Source organism: Ctenopharyngodon idella, chromosome 7, assembly GCF_019924925.1.
Source record: "Ctenopharyngodon idella isolate HZGC_01 chromosome 7, HZGC01, whole genome shotgun sequence".
In the NCBI taxonomy this organism is placed as follows: Eukaryota; Metazoa; Chordata; class Actinopteri; order Cypriniformes; family Xenocyprididae; genus Ctenopharyngodon; species Ctenopharyngodon idella.
The window spans coordinates 14,625,402-14,646,664 of NC_067226.1; the positions used below are offsets into that span (position 1 = coordinate 14,625,402).

At 36.1% G+C, this 21,263-nt stretch overlaps 1 protein-coding gene across 4 annotated transcripts in view; it reads left to right on the forward strand.

Moving 5' to 3' along the window:
• The window catches only part of phkb (phosphorylase kinase, beta), an 80,517-nt gene that overhangs the window by 28,684 nt on the left and 30,570 nt on the right, over nt 1–21,263 (forward strand). For all 4 annotated transcript variants that reach the window (XM_051898480.1, XM_051898479.1, XM_051898477.1 and 1 more), the window contains 7 exons: nt 2,955–3,018; nt 6,053–6,148; nt 7,509–7,706; nt 12,117–12,174; nt 13,610–13,687; nt 14,757–14,915; nt 16,169–16,263. In XM_051898480.1, the coding sequence (XP_051754440.1) occupies nt 2,955–3,018; nt 6,053–6,148; nt 7,509–7,706; nt 12,117–12,174; nt 13,610–13,687; nt 14,757–14,915; nt 16,169–16,263 (748 nt within the window). The remainder of the gene's footprint in view (nt 1–2,954; nt 3,019–6,052; nt 6,149–7,508; nt 7,707–12,116; nt 12,175–13,609; nt 13,688–14,756; nt 14,916–16,168; nt 16,264–21,263) is intronic.

Sequence of the window (21,263 nt, forward strand, 5' to 3'; positions counted from 1 at the left end):
GATTCTTAGTGCTCTGCAGACAGTATAGACTGTGGATTTGCCCAGACAATATGCTTTATAGAAGAGCAAGTCAATAGGCAGTGACTCCCAACACATCACTATGCCTCTCTTTCATAACCAGGCTCAATAATGATTCTTTCCATCACTGATTCCTTATCTTGCCGTCACAGCATCCCCACCAAGGGCCAATTAGAGTATTGACTTCTGCTCTTTGCACTTTTAACTGAATTTTAACTGAAAAATCTTGAAATATTTTATAATGATCCATTTACAATTCACCAGTCTTAAAATTATATATTTTAGAGAGCTTTCTGTCATGTAGGGAAAACAAGATGTAACTTGTTTTACTTTTTGCTCACTTGTTCAGAAAATGTGTAGCATAAAACTTTGCAGTTTTACCTCAAACAACATTGACAAGTACAGTGCAATTAAACTAGAAGTACACAAAGCAAGTGCTGGTGCAGTCAATACATTTATAATAGAGATGCACCGATACTAAACTTCTCTGCCGATACCTATAGCCGATTTATTCAGAATGATATCGGCCAATGCCGATACCGATAGTTTGGTTTTTCTTAAGGAAAAAAAAAAATCTCTCCCAAATAATGTTGCAAACTATACAGGGAACCCTCTCATTTGGTACACTACAATATTAGAGGTTACAATTAACAACAGAAGTTTTATATTCAGCTGCTGTTTATTTTCAGATATAACAATTACACTCAAATAAAAACTGAAATGTTTGTATAAAACTTAGTATCACATAAGGTAGTTTTCATAAACACTTGTTGTCTTCATGGCAAATTTACACAAACATAATTAACAGTAAATAAGCTCCTCTCTAGTGTTTTTATTTATATATAGAGAGCTAAGGAACTGTGAACATTGGAAAACATTCCTGAGGTAAATTTGACATGATGTGTCAGTTTTCCGCGGTTTAAGCACAAATAACTTAACTTAAACTTTTATTCTTATCAGAAGTAACAAAGCACAAAGCCTTTTGCGATTATTGGACGGGAGGCGCTACAAATAATATTTGATGTAGCAAAAAATAAAAATAACGCAGATCTGGCAACCCTTGCTTGAAATACGGGTGATTCATAGGGTCAAAAAGAGCCTTCTTTAGTGTCACTATTTTTAAACTGTTAATGCGTTAAAATTCAACACAAAAGCTGGTTTGCCAACCGCCAAGAAGAAGAAGAAGAAATTCAACACAAGAGTGATTTTCTTCACACACAGTATGTATGAGTTGCACTCCGAACACGTTTTTCCGCACCCTTTTGATTGACAGGATATAATCGGCCCTATCATCGGTCGTTTTTAAATAATCGGCCGATGGCCGATAGTGATAATAATGGCTTTTATCGGCCAATACCGATTGTTGGACGATACATCGTTGCATCTCTAATTTATGTTACAAAATATTTCTGTTTCAAATAAATGCTGTTCTTTTGAACTCTCTATTCATCGAAGAATCCTGAAACAAATATTAAACAGCACAACTGTTTTCAACAAGAAATGTTTCTTGAGCAGCAAATCAGCATATTAGAGTGATTTCTGAAGGATCATGCGTCACTGAAGACTGATGCTGAAAATTCAGCTGTGCCAATACAGGAAAAAATTTCATTTTAAAAGATATTAAAATATAACACTGTTATTTAAAATTGTAATAATATTTTAGAATATTACCATTTTTCAATGTCTTTTTGATCAAATAAATGCAGTCTTGGTGAGCATAAGAGACTTATTTCCAAAACCTTAAAAAGTATTATCATTATGCATGATGATATCTCTAAAACTGAAAAAAGGCTGCTAAAACTGTTGTTACATTTGAGCATCACGTCTATACTGACTCTCCCATGCACTCTGAATATTATAAATGTAAATGTTAATCTTTGCAAGCTGAAACAGCTTGCAAATATGTTTCTTGCAAGCAATTAATGAGTTTGTTCTTCTAACAAGATTATTTTGTTGTGGATAGAGCCCAGAATGAGATGTGTGATAAATGTTTTATATCAATGCACTCTGGACCAGCACAAAGAAAATAGATGTTGCTTTACTGATTTCAGAGGCAACGTTGTTGTTAGATTCTATTGAAACTGTGCCAGATTTTGAGGAAAGTCACAGAACTACAGAGGGCTATAATTCATGGCCATTCAAGATTAAAAGTTTCTTTTGAAATTCTCTCAGAAACTCTCAGTTTAATTAGAATGAAATAAAGGGCATTTCACCCAGCCACAAAGACGAGACCAACCATCACCAATACAGAGCCAGTAATAGGAACACATTACAGCAGATGATTCCTCCTCATTTTTCATACATTGTTCAGTTTTGTAATTTTTGGCTTTACCAGCTTGAATGTAAAAGTAACAGTCTATCAGGATCATTGTCAGATTTTACCAATATATCTGGGGCTGAGCCCATTTGCTTTCTGTCCAAGCAGAAAATCAATAGTGCCTCAACCTTATGTAGCTTGATTGTGATCGTAGCTGACGGTTTGGTTGAGAAGGAATGCACTGGGCAGAGCTGGATTCTACCATAGTCTTTTCAATTTAGAATTACCCTCAGTGCCTTTCAGTTTGCTCGTTTTCTGCATTTTCACTATTGATTTTTCCTCACAGAGCAATTGGGCACTTTTTTTTTTTTTTTATTATTGTTCAGCACCTAACTCTAATCGTGTACTCTAATCGTATACTTCACAAGAGTGAGTGGCTGAAGAAGCAAAAATGACAGAAATTATTAGCTTTGTTTAACCTCAAAGAAGTCTTTCGTGGATGAAAACGGCTTTGGATATCAGCACCTGGAACAGAACTGTATTTAATGAGAGCTTAGTTCTCTGCTCGTAAAAAAAAGTTCCCATATAGCAAGTGCAATATTAATTTGTATTAAAAAAAAAAAAAAAAAAAAAAAAGGTGCTCAATGTTAATCTGTGAATCTGATCATTTCTCTTCTAGCTCAGTGGGACTAGCCAAAGCAGCTCTGGAAGCCATCAATGGATTCAACCTGTTTGGAAATCAGGTACTGCTGACATCTTTTGGCTGCTTAATGGGATAGTTCACACAAAAATCTAAATTCTGTCATCATGTACTCCCCCTAATGTCATTTGAAACCTGTATGATAGTCTTTCTTCTGTGGAACATGACAATAAATTGGTCTTTTTCAGCAAAATGGTGTGGTAACCAGTGGCTGTCGAACTACAGTACAGAAACGATAATAAAGTCTACAGGATGACAGAATTTTCATTTTTTGATGAACTGCCTCTTTAATAACGGAATAATGAATGCTTTTTGAGGAACTTTTAATGTCCATAAAAGGATTTTAGTAGTTAAAAACAGCTGAAGCATACAATGTACTAACAGCTCTTTTTATCTTTATGATAAAAAAAAACATGTCTGCTCCTGCATAGGGATCTAATTCCTTGCATAAATGTGTCCAAGGCAAAGGGAGAATCGAAACGAAGTGATCAAGATTATTGGGTTAGATTATGTTTGAGCTATTTGTTTTGTCAGATTTCCAACTTTGATGGATGGCAAATACTTCTTCCCTTTATCTGATTTTGGTTCTCTTTCCTTTTTGGAGTGGTCATTAGTGGGATTAATTTGTTTTGGTGTTGAGGGAAAATCAAGATGGCAGTGGGCCACATCCATTATATTTGGTAATGGACCGGAAAAGTGATAACATCCTCAAAGCGCATCCATTTTGGAAAAAGACTCCCCCCCCCATCACCCCAATTCATGTACAGATGAAGGGCCTTCTGATTGGATTATTAAGTCATTGGTAACCTTGATTGTTTCTCAGTTGTTTAACAGAAGGACAGACCAGACCTATGGTGTAGAAATATTGTGTAGTTGTTTGGACACTATGTTGTGTTTTGTCCTTTCGCCAAGTTTACCTCGTTCTCCTTAATGTGGCTCTCTGTGTTCTGTCATTAGCAGGAAACATTGTGTGGTGTATGAAATGACTTTATGGAAGTGACTGCTGTAGACAGTGTTGTTTTGAATTAATGGAGGACTCAAATGGCTGGCTTTGCCATGTGTCTCTCAGTTGGATGGAAGGCGTGCTGTGTCATCACATGGGTTATGTTATTAATGATGGTTCTCACGCTCCATTTCCTCAACTAACTCTCAGCGTGGACGGCAGAGCTAGTGCTTTCATGTGTTTCTTTGGAACAGGAGCTGTCAGTGCAGGATAAAAGCAGGTAGATCTTTGACACCATATGTTCAGCTACATATTGCTCAGTTTTTAGATTTTTGATTAAAGCAGCATCATTTTGAAACCATTGTACAAATTATCTTGGTTAGATTTAGGGATGGGCTGCATGGTGAACTAGTCATCCAACTACCAACTAATCATTTAGTGAGGTGACATTATATATATATATATATATATATATATATATATATATATATTTCATATTAAAAATGAAAATTCAGTCATCAATTAATCGCCCTCATGTTTTTCCAAACCCATGCAGACTTTCGTTCATCTTTGGAACACAAATGAACATATTTTTTATTATTCTCTCATTATTTTTGGCCATCCATTGAAAGTCCACACAACAAAAATTTGCACACTTCAAAAAAAGTACCCAAAAAAAAAAAAAAAGAATCATGAAAATTCAGGGCCCGATAACCCGGGCCAGCATGAACGACCCTCAGGACAGTTCACAGACTCGATTGGGCCAGTGCTGCATTATCACAAAAGTTTATCATTTGCACATATTTTTAAGCCTTGCCACTATTAAAGAGCAAGAAGATGCAAAAGACAGCTAAATTCAGTTCTAATGCACTGTTTGAGAAGTTTTGTGAGCACACACATTCGTAGCACTCCCAGAAAGCCTCAGACAGCGCTCAAATACTGAATTAAGTTCTCTTTCACATCTGCTTGCACTTGAACAGACAAATTGGTGTGGTATAAAAATTTGAATCGAGAATAGTCTAATTTCTAATTAATCAGTAAACATTTTGGCAGGGCAAGTAAAAATTTGAACCACTGGCCAGTAGAAAAAGTTCTTAGCATTGATCCCTGAAATTGCTATGATAGTTTTGTGCAGTAAAATGTTATATTTATATATAAACTTACATCCACACTTAGATTTACATTGTCTAGTGTTAAATGTTCACGGTTAGCTAAAGTCGGCTCTTATCTCACTCAGCAGATGATGGCATATTCTGCTGGAGTCTACATATCACTGGCACGCCTCCCATTCTAACACTCTTCACAGTCATTTACATTACAATTCCCCTCAGCATGTAAATTGTTGGTTCAGAAGCTCATATAAGCATTTCGGTTCTTTGTGAGCTTCTCTAGATGAGCTAAATGTGCCACAAAATGGTGCTTGTTCTATAATTGGTCTAGGCATGCAGAAGAAGCGAAATTGAAAAAGTGCTCTCAGTTTAAATGGAGGTGAGAGAGGAATGCAGAGAAAACAGAGGAGCAATGGTTTGTTTTTATTGGATGGCCCTTGATGAATATGAAGCTGCCACTCACTAAGGTAACTTAGAAAAAGTACAAAAAACCTAAAAAAAAAAATTTTTTAAATCATAAAGCATAAAGCTAATGCAATTGTTTGTTACACAAACCGTGTGTGAAACAAGGTTTCTTGATGCTTTGTAAATTTGTGAGGGGTGTGTGTGTATTATTAAAAGTGTGGCACTCACTGTTTAGGCTGGTGTAGAGTATGCCTTCGAGCTGAGTTTAGATTGTGAATCTCATTTGGGGATAGTGAAGTTGGTGGTTTCAGGGTTTCTCAGGCAATGATGTGGAACTGTTGCTGTGTGACACGCCTCGAGCCCAAAGTAATCTCTGAAAATGAATGATTTTTTTGGTAAATGCTGCATATGAGAAGCATGATTATGTGGTTTTGTGGAAAGGAGGGCTGGTTTGATTTTAGGATACCCTTTGCAGGACTGACATTGACCTTTACATTTCCAATATGAAGCGAAATTATATTTGTGCCTGTAGTATTTGTAGCCCTACTATTACCTGTAACAAACACAAGATGGCTGTTACAATGTTTGATTTGTGATGTTTGTTTGCCTCTGCCCTGCAGGGATGCTCCTGGTCAGTCATTTTTGTGGATCTGGATGCTCATAATAGGAACAGACAGACTCTGTGCTCTCTCTTGCCGAGGGAGTCTCGTTCCCATGTGAGTTATTTTGCCTACTGTGCATATACAAACTGCTGATCCAATATTGAAGGCTTCATATCATACTTTTTTTTTTTTTTTTTTAAAGCATTTTATTTTTCTTTCCTGAGGTCCACTTATACTGTACTGTACTGTTAGTCTAGGTTTCTTGCAAGAAAAACATTTATAATTTAGTTTTTCATAACCATTCTCCACCTTAGAATTGTACTACTGTGCCTGTAAAACATCAGTGTAAAACCCTCTTTGCATGTGAATAGACCCTTTTCACATTTCTGGGTTTCTCAGAAGCAGAAGGCATCATAGTTGGGTTAAATTCTATGGTGGTGAATGAGAGAAAAAGAAAAACTCAACAACAGTGTTTTCACAACTTTCAAAAAGATAACGGCAGTCAGAAGAGAGAAAGATGTCAACTTTACCATCACTCCCATAGCTGCTGTATTAGAAACACCCTGACAGCAGGGTTAACTATAGTGTTAAAAAAGTACGTACATTTAAAAAAAAAATAAATAAAAAAAAATTTAAATAAATGTAAACATTTCTGTTTCTTTTTGCTGTCAGTATGCCTCCAATTAGCAAACTAACAATTTAGCATACTAGCTTAGCACAGCACTAAATGGTTTAAAAAAGCTCTTTGCCTAGCTGGAATGTGCTAAAGTATTGATCAGACATTAAGGAAGGTGGATATGATTCTGCAGATGGATAGGATCTGGAGACTGTGGTGATCTTCTGCAGCCGGGAGGGTTGAAGGAGAGGGTGTTTTGATGGAGTGAGATGTCCGTTAATGCATTTGATTTTCTGACATAAGAAATCAAAGTATTTTTATAACTTAGTTTTGATAAATGTTTCCTTTATACTGAAAGTTTTCATTGTATATCACACTCTTTTATTTCAAATTGTCAAGAAAAATGTAATTTCTTGTGATATGACCCCTATAATAGCATCTGTAGTGAAAGCTGTATCCATCAACTCAAAGATTGTCCTTCCCGCTCTTCGCTATGTCCATTAGCATTGCATATTTCACATTCTTCTCTGTGCTAATTTAAATGCAGAACAAAGTGATCCCTGCCAAATAACAGGTAAATTAGCATAATCAAGCCAAATTAAGGCAGTGCATTATGCAGAAAAGTTGTTTGATTTTGTAGCTTGAAGAGAATTGGCTTATGTATCACATGTATTAAAGCCTCCTCATGAGTCTGACTAATGTGTTATTAAAACTGCAGAGGCTAATGTAGAAAAATAGCCCATTCTCAGGAAGAGAGTGGTCACTTAACCCTGGGTTCCCTCGATATTTCCTGATGGAAGGCAAATTCAATAGAGTCGCTCAATGTCTCTTTCTAATGCAAGTGCTCTTGTCATCTAGAACACCGATTCGGCCCTCCTGCCCTGCATCAGCTACCCGGCGTTCGCCGTGGATGATGATGCTTTATATTCCCAGACTCTGGACAAGATTGTCCGCAAGCTGAAGGGCAAGTACGGCTTCAAGCGCTTCTTACGGGACGGCTACAGAACGACCAATGAAGACAAGAACCGCAGGCACTACAAACCTGCTGAGATGAAGGTGAGTGTGGTTAGCATATCAGCTGAAATGAAAAAGAAATGGAAGGAAAGGGAAAATGAAAAGAGACTTTTTCCTCATATTTGGCATGAGTTATGACTAGCCTCAGGTTTAGCCCTTTTATTTGAGAAACAGAGATTTTGCTATAAAGGTTAGCGACAGATCTAATAAATGGCACTCAGGCATTTTTATACGCATCTTTTAATCTGGTTCAGATTTGCTTATTTATCCATCTCTCAGGAGAATGTGAGGGCTGTGGGTAAATCCCATTTGATTAGGTTGAACCATGAGGATATTAACTCCAGAATTAGCCTGGGAACATGCTGCGTCTGAATCTGAAAGGGGGAAATTTAACCCGCAGCAATCATCACATCAGCTGCCAGAGCTGACCTCCCACAAGTAGAGGGAAATGAGAAGTAAAAGAAGAAAAGGGCTCTTAGTCAGGCCAAATGCTCCATCAATACAGTACATTTATCTGATTACTTCATCCACCCCAACAAGAAAGTGCCATGGTAATAAAATATTACCGGCCCCACACTTTTAAATGTTGGTGTACTTTTGAGTAGAACAGTAGAAGTAATATATGTGATAGTATCCATCTTATTCCTACGCCCCATGACGCTATGCGCAAATTATGGGTGTAACTTCCATTAAGTTCAGTGAAAGGCTTGGTCTATAAACACAATAATATGTTTTTTTTGTTTGTTTTTTTTTAAACTGGGTACAATGAGATGACATTATTCTACTTACCCTTCAACCATTGAACATTAAAGGGACATTTAAAAGTGTAAAAGCATCAACAAGGTACATTCAACAGACCATGAATAACCCCAAAACCGTGATTCTTTCCACAGCAATAATGGACAGGTTACCATTCACTATAGAAAAATATCTGTATTATGTTGCCTTAATCAAAAATGTTCATTAACTTCTAATTTCAAAGTGATTTCTGTCGTTTTGACAGATAATAAATTGTATTTAGCTTTGAAAACAAACCTGGAAAGAGACATGAGGATTTGAGGAGAAAAACAAGAGATTCTTCGTGCATTCTGGTTAATTATTAATGGGATATATCATAAATTTAAATTAAATAACAGACCACAAATGTGCAGTATATGTTGTCCTTTTTTATATTACAGAGGAATGCAAAGGTAAAAAAGAAAATAATCATGAAGAAAGAATACAGCGACTGAAAAGAGCTCTATAACATGTCATGTTAAAGTACCAAGCATTACGTTATTCTCATGATGTCTGAAAATAATAAGGAAAATTGACCGCTTATTCAGTCAAACTGATGGATAAGCTTTATTTGTAGGGTAACCTTATGATCTTTTTGAATGGAAGTTCCCCAAACCAGAAGTGCCACCCATAATTCAAAACGCAGTAGGCTCGCCAGGAATAAGGTGGATATGATTATGCTAATCATTCAGTACCATGGTATTACCATCTTCTCACTTCTGGAAGAAAAAACTGCTTAAGCAAGATGGTTTGCTGGTCTCAGCTGATTGTCTCATAGCCTGGCCATCAGAGAAGTGCTCAAAACCTCTCAAAAACCAGCCAACAGACAGGCCTCATATAGGCTGGTTTGAATTTTATTTTATTTTATTTATTTATTTATTTATTTATTTTTTAAAACAGTACTGGTATCCCATGTTCCCAACACAGTGGTTTTGTTAGTGTGATAGTCCTTTTCTTACAGGGGAATGGAATGCCATTTTATGGTTTTATTATGTTTTAAGATGCATTAAAGGGTTAGTCCACCCAAAAATGAAAATTCTGTCATTTATTACTCACCCTCATGCCGTTCCACACCCGTAAGACCTTCGTTAATCTTCGGAACGCAAATTGAGATATTTTTGTTGAAATCCGATGGCTCAGTGAGGCCTGCATAGGGAGCAATGACATTTCCTCTCTCAAGATCCATAAAGGTACTAAAAACATATTTAAATCAGTTCATGTGAGTACAATGGTTCAATATTAATATTATAAAGCGACGAGAATATTTTTGGTGTGCCAAAAAAAACAAAATAACCACTTATATAGTGATGGCCGATTTCAAAATACTGCTTCAGGAAGCTTCGGAGCGTTATGAATCAGTGTGTCGAATCAGCGGTTCGGAGCGCCAAAGTCACGTGATTTCAGCAGTTTGGCGGTTTGACATGCGATCCGAATCATGATTCGACACGCTGATTCATAACGCTCCGAAGCTTCCTGAAGCAGTGTTTTGAAATCGGCCATCACTAAATAAGTCGTTATTTTGTTTTTTTGGCGCACCAAAAATATTCTCGTCGCTTTATAATATTAATATTGAACCACTGTACTCACATGAACTGATTTAAATATGTTTTTAGTACATTAATGGATCTTGAGAGAGGAAATGTCATTGCTGGCAGTGGAGGCCTCACTGAGCCATCGGATTTCATCAAAAATATCTTAATTTGTGTTCCGAAGATTAACGAAGGTCTTACGGGTGTAGAACGACATGAGGGTGAGTAATAAATTACATTATTTTCATTTTTGGGCGAACTAAGCCTTTAAATCATTGTATTATGAATTCTGTTCTTGATATCTTTGTTATCAGCCTGTCATGCTCAGACAAATACAAACTCTTCTGCCTGGTTGGAGTTTCCATTCTGTTAAACCCATAACTAAGTTATGATGGCAGAGGATTTCAAGCCTGAATGTTTCATAGTGACTGAATGTCCTCTGGTGAATGATATAGTCTCACTAAGTAATTGTGGTAAGTGAAGCCAAAGACCCATGAGACTTCTTCTGTTTACTGTGAGTAGGCCTTAATGTCTGCTCTTTCCCACCCAGGAGACATTTATTTAATATGTCTGCCTCATAGAGCCCCCATCTCACTCTCTGACTGCTCTCTCTCTCTCTCTGGTTGGTTATAGTAATTGATACTGAGAAAAAAAGAAACAAAAAGTGAATTTTATTTTTAGCTTTCAGGGTTTAATGTAAGCCTGTTTGCGCAACTAGTGTTAAGAAACCAATTATAGTCTTGAAAAATCAAGTCTTTTGAATTAAATGATTTTTAACTCTAAATGTTAGTTAGAGAGTAGATTAATTGAGTTATTTCCTCTCAGTTTTAGAAGTTGGCTATATAAGTAACCCCATTTTTTTCCTGAAACAGCTTATGTGGGATATGCCAATGATGCGAGACCAGTCCAATTAACAGCCTTTATTTCATTACATCCTAATCTCTCACTCTTATCTCCTAATGCCACGGCGATTGTCTTGGAGATTGCTAGCGGAGATAGAGAAGTCTTAATTACATTTGGGAAAGGTTGAGGGACATTTCGTTCCCTGCCAGCCATCAAAGTGTGCTTTAGATTTTGTACCTCTTAAGCAGCTCACAAGATTTCTTTTTCTAAAGACAGATCATTTGAATTGAGGTTGTCATATAATTGGCAGCAATGAAAAGAGGATCACGGAATTGTATTACGAACGTTTCATGTCATGAATAGTGAGAATATTGTGAATGCATCAGTTTATAAGCTTCATAAGTTTTAATTGCAGCCTGTAAAATGGGTTGCTAAATGTGGTATGATTGAGCGGAATAAAACAACATCAGAATGCTCCACAGGCACAAATATGCCCACACAAAATTGTTTGTGTTAATCCCTATTTATTTGGTTAGATATTGATACGAATGTTTTTGATGGATTACTCCCTTAGTAAACTCAGTCTGCCCACACATGTGCACATGCAGCCCTAATTTCAAATTCCTGTTTAGGAGGAAAGGCTTTCTCTTTTTTACAGAGCATCTGTAGGCACTTAAATGTTGACTTATACTTCTAAATGAATGTGATAAAACAAGCTGCAGTCACATAATTTAAAATAATCATTGCTTTTTCACACTCACAAACCATCTCTACATCTGAGTTGATTTTAATTTCAAACCCAAGTGATTCATGGCTCTGCTCTTGGGAAAAAGAGATGGGGCACTATGGCTTTTTAATGGAGTTTCTGCTTGACTGCTATACTTTACTTCAACATAATTGTTTTCTGTTTTCCTGAACTGTCGTAACTGGAAAACAGAGGTTGTCTGGCATTTCCTTTTAGTGATTTGAAGGCCTTCTATATTACTGTATGTATGTGCATTTTGCTGCAGGTAACATATTGCAGTCAAAGTCATTCAAATTATGGCTTATGAGGCACTCCAAATTTATTATGTGTTTTGTTTGTTTGTTTGTTTGTTTGTTGTTTTGCTCATTTAATTTTTACAACTTTATTGCATATTGCACACAGGCAGATTGAGGAATTCACATACATACTATTTACGTTGTACAGTAAACAATAACAGGTTTGAACAGTAATCATATTCTTGAATAATTACATGATTTGTTTAAGTAATGACTCCTCATGTATACAGTGTCTTATTCTCTGCCCTGTGATGTTTTTCAGCTCTTTGATGGGATTGAGTGCGAGTTTCCCATTTTTTTCATCTATATGATGATTGACGGTAAGATTCATGGTTAATAAATTGTAGGCTCTATAATATAATATAATATAATATAATATAATATAATATAATATAATATAATATAATAATAATAAATATAATGGGCGTATAATAGCATAGTTTGTGTTTCACTGTAAAAATACATTTTTATTTATTTAAATAAAAGTAAAAAAATGGTAGCTGCATTGTAAGATATTGCATATTGGTGCCTGTTTGTTTTGCTATTTAAAACTGTAAATGTCATTAAGTGATGTAACACTGCAACCAGTCAAGTAACAAAATTAGCTTTTGTACTGATAATCACCATAATAATACAGATGGTACCACAGAAAGCCACATGATGAATCACAGTTCTTTGTAAGTAGCCTAGTGTCCTTAAAACATGGCCAATACTCATGTATAAATGACATACTGGGTTATTCACACAAAGACAAAACCTCATTAGGGAAGCACACTTGACACAAAAAAAATGCAATAAACATTAATTTAAGAGAAAGTCTAACACAAAACACCATAATGTACATTACTGACTACAGAAATAAGAAACTATTTATATGAAAATATAATGATGGAAATGTCATTTTACTGTTTTCCACCACAAATATGGTAATTAGGGATGTAACGGTATTATCAATTTCGTGGTATCGCGATAGCAAAATTGTCTCAATATTATCGTAGTCACATGACTGTATGAAACGATAGGTCTTCTGGGCAAAAAGTGTGTTTTTTTCAGACCGGTTCCGAAAACGGTTCTGGTGTGATGGGTGGGCGAAGTGCAAAGAGGAGTCTCTATCCTTTAATAGAGACGTCTCACCTCATGAATATTATAGCAATGAATGCACTGAAAAGCCCTCGTGCAACTCATATAGCCTACATTAAAGGAAGTTTTAGGTCATTTGATCCTTCTCATACTATACCTCTAAGCAACAGTTATGATTAGAAGATAAAGAAAAGAGGACAGGATATGACATGGTTAATTTGTACATCATTGTAATGTTCAATAATTGTTTAACACTTATGGCACTTTTTTCCAAGTCTTCATTTGTCTTTTTTTAAATATCGCAATAAATATTGTACCTTGGACTTTATACTGAGGTATTATTGTACCCTGAGATTTTGATATCGTTACATCCCTAAAGGTAATTCATGGTTTTTCCTTGCAAAAGCCACAAATTGGACAGTATTTTACATTACAATTATGTGTAATGCGATGTTAAACTATTACTTGCGGTTAACCAATTAACAGGTTTTTACTGTAGCATTTTTACACTCTTTTTTTCTCTAAAATTTGCAAACATTTTTGCAGCGTTGTATGTGAATGTCAAGCTTGCTGAAATCAGAGCCACCTGTATAAACTTCCCGTCACTAAGTAGCATTTCCTGGAGGATGGGGATATAGTGTTTTGTAATTTCCCTTTTGTTGACCTTTTGTTCAGGTGTGTTTAGGGAAAATCCTGCTCAAGTCAAAGAGTACCAGGAACTGCTAGATGCTGTCATCTTCCAGTCCTCTGAGGGTAACTTCTGGACACACACACACACACACACACACACACACACACACACACACACAAAATGCCAAAGCTTGTCACGTTGTGATGGACTCTGCTTGCCTGCCACTGTCCTCCAGCCGCTGCCAATGACTGTTATTTTCCCATTACTCTTTATTAGAGTGGTCCTTTCGTATTCATCTCTCCCTCACTGCGTGATTTCCTCAGACGTGTCTCAGTCAAGTGCACAACAGTGGAGATGCTCATTATTTAAACAGACCAGAACACCGTCGATTCCCCACAGGCAGACAAAAAGCAGCTCTCATGCTGTCTTCAGACCACCGCTCTTCAGAAGTATAACCACAATAAGCAACTTAATAACTAGTTCAGCTCTTTTCATTTACTTACAACGGGCCTCACCAATATAGATGAGAGCTTGGCTTACTCGACTAAATCATGCTTGACAGAGAAAAGGTGAATTTACGGCTAGGCTGGATTGTGCTGACAGCCTTTTTTGCTGCTTTTTTTTTTTTTGCAGGGATTTATCTTTTCATCATTTTTTCATATTTAAAAAGTAAATAATCATTGGCAATATCTAAATAACAGCACTGACATCTAAATATGAACTGCAGTAATGTTAGTTAAATTTCTAAGCAAAATTACACAAGCAAGTTGTACTGAATATCAAGTGTTTTATATTCAATGCAAATTGGCCAGTTAATTCATTTATTTCTTCTCTAGCAAACAAAAATAGTTCCAAAGTTCCATGCCTGTTACAATACATTACCATTCAAAAGTTTGGGGTTTAAAATAACTGTTTTCTATGCTAATATATTTTAAAATGTAATTTATTTCTGTGATGCAAAGCTGAATTTTTAACAGCCATTACTCCAGTCTTCAGTGTCTTCAGAAATCATTCTACTGTAATATGCTGATTTGCTGCTCAAGAAACGTTTCTTATTAGAATCAATGTTGAAAATAGTTCCACTGCTTAATATTTTTGTGGAAACTGTGCTACTTTTTTTTTTTTAGGATTCTTTAATGAAAGTTTGAAGAATCTCTCTCTCTGAATTTTGTCTAATTTGATTCTCCGCAGGGCACGCCGTTATTCCCAAGTATTACTATGTGCCAGCAGACTTTGTAGAGGCTGAACAGAAGAAACATGGCAGCCAGAAGCGCTTCCCCAGCAACTCTGGGCGTGATGGGATGCTGTTCCTCTGGGGACAGGCCCTCTATAACATCGCTAAGCTGCTGGGTGAGTTTCAGATCCATCCAGAGCCCAGGGGTCAGGGCTGCTTCACACAACACAGACTCACACTAAAAGAGTTTACAAAGATATTCTTTTATTTATTCATGCAGTGACTTTATGCCATTTGCTCATATTCCTCAAAAGGAAAGAGAGTCGAAACCACTGGGATCCGTCTTAACAATAGTTGACAAAATGGTTTATAAACCAAACTAAATAATGAGACCATATTAAAGGGTTAGTTCACCCAAAAATGAAAATTCTGTCATTAATACTCACCCTCATGTTGTTCCACACCCGTAAGGATAATGACAGGGAAGAGAAGATATTGTTGAATAAAGTCATTATTTTTGTTTTGTTTTTGTGCACAAAAAGTATTCTTGTTGCTTCATAAAATTAAGGTTGAACCACTTTAGTCACGTCGACTGTTTTAATGATGTCTTTAGTACCTTTCTGGACCTTGAAAGTGTTGGTTATATATTTCTGTCTATGACGAGTCATATACCTCTCGGATTTCATCAAAAATATCTTAATTTGTGTTCTGAAGATGAACAAAAGTCTTACAAGTGTGGAACGACATGAGGGTGAGTAATTAATGACAGAATATTCATTTTTGGTTGAACTAACCCTTTAATAGAGGTCAACAAATGTGTTTTATGAATCAATTTTATGAAAAATTGTTAGCATTATTTATTCACATTCATGTCCTTTCACTCCGGTATGATATTCTTTCTTCTGTGGAGCTTTTTTTTTATGCTACACTTTTTCCATATAGTGAAAGTGGGGACTGGTGCTTTCAAAAAAGACAAGAAAGCTACACAATAGCGTTCCATGTGACTTGTGCACTATTTTTCAACTCTTCTGAAGCCATTTTTGTGAGGAACTGACAGAAAATGGAAGTCATTATTCATTAATCTTCTCCTCCACTGCAGCTCTTGACTGATTGTGCCATGTCAACTTTGATTTTCAGCAAATAACAAATTCTAAGTCTAATAACTATCCCTATTAATTATTAACATGATTTTCCTCACAAAATGTTGTATTTTCAGCCATATTTGTACCATGCTGCACACCCAGAGCGATTTATATTGTAGGCAATGATTCACATGTATGTGCTGCAGTAAAATCAAGACCAGCAGAGATATTAGTAATCAATGCAAAGGGCTTTTTTTGTCAAATCAAAGTTAAAAATGCAGAGATTTGGTCTAAAGCTCATGTGAACTGAAAAACAGTAATTGGTTCCTGTTCTGTTTGCCATTCAGTGGATGGTTTGATCAGCCCAAAGGACATCGACCCCATCCATCGCTATGTGCCACGACAGGATCAGAGGAACGTCAGCATGCGATACTCCAATCAGGTGAGCTGCATCCCGTTTCTTTTCAGCCATCTACGCAAACACCAAAAACTATCCTGTAAACACACATGTGAATTGCCTGTGTATTTAATCTCTCTCATAGCCTCATGCATAATTCGTTTCAGGCTTTAGCAGAAGCCCTCACATCTCCGTATCAATCCCCTACAGCTGACTTGTTTTGCAGATCCATTCCTAGCAGATCTGTTAGTGCTGAGACAGATCACACTGTTTTTGATAAGAGAGACCTACGGACACCTGCTGTTTCATAGCTAGAACAGAGCTTCCTCATCTGTCTCTATAAACAGTCTGCAGTATCGCTTTTTAAAACATCATCTGCTCATTCCAGTTTTGCTCAGTGTTCAGAGGCCTGACAAAAAGCAAAATAGGAGTTAGAAAATGCACATGAAAATTAAAATTATTAATAATAACGTATTAATAAATGTACCCTTTTTTAGTAAAAATCACAAAATTAAAACTTTATTAACACATAACCCTGCTGGTAAACCTGGAGATGACTATATTAAGTATACACTACCGTTCAAAAGTATGGCATCAGTAAGATGTTTTTTTTGTTTTTTTTTCTCTGAATAAACTTTTACTTTTATTCAGCTAGGATGAATTAAATTCAACAAAATGACAGTAAAGACATTTATATTGATTTCTATTTCAAATAAATACTGTTCTGTTGAACTTTCTATCCACCAAAGAGTCCTGAAAAAAAGGCAGCAAATCAGATTAGAATGATTTCTGAAGGATCATGTGACACTGAAGACTGGAGGAATGGCTGCTGAAAATTCAGCTTAAACATCACAGGGATAAATGACAATTTATTAAAATGGAAAACTGTGAATAATAATTCACAATATTATTGTTTTTACTGTATTTTTGATCAAATAAATGCAGCCTTGGTGAGCATAACTTTTTCAAAAACATTAAAAAAGTTCTTACCAACCAAACTTTTGAACAGTAGTGTATGAATTATCATTAATAAATGAAGATTTATAATTTTCTGTTTTTAATGTGAATCTGTGGTGTCAGTCCTCTTCTGTAAATGTTTCACTGGTTTTGCTCCATGTCTGTTAGATTTGTGATCTCATGTGATGTCTGTAGCTGTTGGGAAGCTGCTTGTCAGCAGTCTTGTTTCAATGAAGGGGTGTTTATCATAGTCTTTATACATAATATAGTTCTAGCTACTGAATGCAGACTTCATATAAATATGTGAGGAAGCAGGGAGCTATCAGAAAGGTTGCTTCCTGTCAAACGTAGATCTGACACTTCTATTGTGGTGAGAATGGTGACTCAAGCATGTAGTGAAAGCTAACAAAGAGGCTGAGATTTGTGCTGAGCGAGCTTCATTAGCATGTATGCAAGCATGTGTCTTGTTTACATAGTATTTATTATACACTGCCCAGTCAAAAAAAGTCGCTGTTTTGATTTAAATAGGCAAATGCTTAAGAGTCTATGATTGGATCATTATTGCAGTGATTATTTTCAAGCATGTTATGTGTTTGGCAACAGTTCTTCTAACCCTAATTAATGGAGTGTGTAGCTTTTCATTTCTTAAACAACCATGTAGGAAGACATACATGGCCAAATTCCAGGATGACCATGTCAAAATTCATCAGGCTCAAATTGTGAAAGAATGGTTGGGAGGGAGCATGACGAATCATTTTCACACATGAATTGGCACCTTAAATTCATTTAAAGTCTTTGGGATGTGCTGGAGTAGACTTTACAGAGTGCTCAACTCTTGCAAATGTGAGTAGATCAAGTTCTTGACCAAATGTCAGTAGATCAAGTAGATCCAGTAGATCAGTAGATCCTTGCAAATGTCAATAGATCAAGATCTTGACCAAAAATGTATGCACCTCTTGAAGGAAATATCACAAAATTTATTTCCATCAAGAAGTGCATCAATTTTTGGTCAAGACCTTGTATTGACAATGCAAAAGTCAAGCACTCTGTAAAGACTACTCCAGCACATCCCAAAGACTTTCAATATAGCCACAAAATAAACAGCAGTTTAATAGTAATAAAAGTAGCAGTGTTTACCTAAATATCCAGCTTATTTTTTGACACAGAAGTAAGCTATTTCTTGTAAATGTGCAAGACTTCTGATTCATTAGCCACTATGTAAATAACTAGAATAATAACAAAGTGCAGTAAACAAACAAAAATTAGCGTTTATGATTATGACAACTAATACCAGTCTGCAACATCAAACGACATAACTGACTGTTTTTGTAAAGCCAGGTGCATTCAAGTTAAAAATGGCTGCACCCACTCTTATGTGGATATTTTTTCACTAAAACATTTTAAGATATGAAAAATGATGCAAGGACATTTGGGGCCAGATTTGCCTAAACAGGACAAATTAGCGTGAGCCGACAATCCCATAAAAGTTCTGCAGGTGATCCAGGGCTGTAGCTGGGGTATCCGGGGCCCCGGTGCAGGTTGTTGCTGTGGGCCCCCTTGCTGACAATGCACAATTAAAGAACACAGACACAAGTTTTTAAGACGTTAAAAGGGAAACTCCTACAAATGCATATGCATTAAGGTCAACTGCAAAAATAACTGCGTTCACACATTTTCTTTGCAAATTTTTCATTTCGTGTCTTTAGTAAATCCTGACAGTTGTTTTTAGAGCTGTTTGTAAATCTGGCCCTAGATGATTCAAATGAAATCATTCTTGAAGTCATTCTTCATTGAAAATAAATAGTTGGAACTGATTCACTGCGTGAATTTTTTAAAATAAATATTGCATGGATTTACTTTAGTTTTTTTATAGCATTAGCCAAAAACGTCATATTTAATCATATTAATTAATTTTTCCAAAATTATGTCTAAAAATGGATTAAAAAAAAAAAACTTGAAGGGTGTTTGGGGTAATTATATAGTAGGTTCACTGGATTACATGTTCATTATACCCACTTATTCATTAAAAGCAGCAGTCTTGTGATTGCATTCATTTAATCAGCAAAAAACAAGCAAAAAAAAAAAAAAAATATATATATATATATATATATATATATATATATATATACATATATATATATATACATATATATATATATATATACATATATATATATATATATATATATATATATATATATATATATATATATACATATATATATATATATACACATATATAGCTGTGAGCAGCAATTATCATGGTTTCAAGTGTTTTAAGGCCTTTAAGCCAGTGCGTAAAAAAAGTATTTTGTTTTATTTAGCAAGTATGTGACCATTTAAATCATAGAAGGAAAAGACCATTTACAGCCAATACAGGCATTTTACCAGAAGTATATGGTTTTTAAAGCTTTTTAACAGTTATAGTGCCATCTATGGTCCGATCCTCATAAAAGTTTGCATGCTTCTTTAGAGTCATATGCTGCATATGCTTACCTAATTTCGTGAAGTTTTGAATTTTCGTTTATGATTTATAGGCTTTTGTGTATATTTTGCCATGCCCATTTTCTAAATGACCCTGTTATAGCTATCCAAAGGGTAAAGTTCAACTTTTTTTTGATAATTATTGATCTGGAGAGTCCAGAGAATTGTACTGCACTGGTTTTGTTCCGATCGGGTGAAAAACATAGGACTAGTTCACAAAAGTACGTTTTTTACATTATTGCAAATGTTTAATGAACGATTTGATTGACAGCAGTGGTTCTTGAGGCAAAGTTGTTTAGTATGAGGAGGTCTATCAAATGATATGAATATTGTGTGTGGCGTGACGTGGCGTAAAACTTGTTGGCACCACCTAGTGACTGATTTCTTTTAAAATTCTTACAGACCTCTAGAACCATGAGTCAGACATGTCCACCGAGTTTCTTTCCGATCGGCATACGTTAAACTTGTCTAATAGGTGCTCAAACTTCATTGGCAGATGGCGGCCATGTTTTTTGAGGTCAGTGTCCTCATAGACAATCATGACTCCTTGGACCAAGACGCTGTATGCTAATTTTTCAACGGTTGCGTAGTTATAGCTGTTTTCAGGTTTTTTCTCATGTTATAGTACCACCAAGTGTCCAAAGATTGAGCTCATACATATGTGTACTGAGTTCTCATTCTGTTCAAGAGTTATAGCCATTTTAGTACAAGTGGCTCCGCCCACATAGAATGTTTTGGCACCCCTTAGCGACCGTGAATCGAAACTTTTTTTTTTGATAACTTTTGATATTCAGTCTCCAGTGAACATTTCTGCACTGGTTTGGTTCTGATCGGGCGAAAATCCTAAGACTAGTTCGCAAAAGTAGATTTTGGACAAAATTCAAAATGGCAGCAAAAATTTTTCCAGACGGAAATAAAATCAGAGAGATAGGTTTTGTTGTTTTGTTCGCCAAAAATTCCAATGATACAAGGCACTTGAGTCTATGACTAGGAGTTATGAGCAGTTTCACGTTTTTGATTGCTGTAGCGCCACCTATTGGCCAATCAGGGTCAATAGGGGTCACTACGTGCTTGAACCCCTAAAAAAAAATGAATGCTCTACCTGCCTGCTACGAGATCTGCGAATTGTCAGTCCCAACAGCTTTTCTTTCATTCCTCAACCTGACTGCAGTCACCTACTCTCATCCACTTTCAAAGCGAGGCATTTGACATCTCAAAGTAACATACTCTCATATCATAAAACTAGTCTAATGACATGTTCTTTAGGAAAATTAAAGGCCAAAAGAAAAACGCATTCAATATTTCAATATTCATGATGTTGCTTAATTGTATTGCCAGCAAAATCATCCCGAATAACCTCAGCCCTAGTTGAGATGTAGCTGTAATTTGACTGGTGTTGGCTTGGGAGCGCAAGTTGGTTTAATCAGAGGCGGTGAGGGGCAGGCGGCTGTTTTATTCATGAGTGTTGCACCGCTGCATGGGATACTGGGAGGAGCCCTGCTGCTTTGAAGGAGGGCACTGCATATTGCACAGTAATGCGTAATGTGCTTGTCTCTTCGCTTTTGCATCAAAGGCTACACTGGCTAAAGGGCACGTTGCCAGTG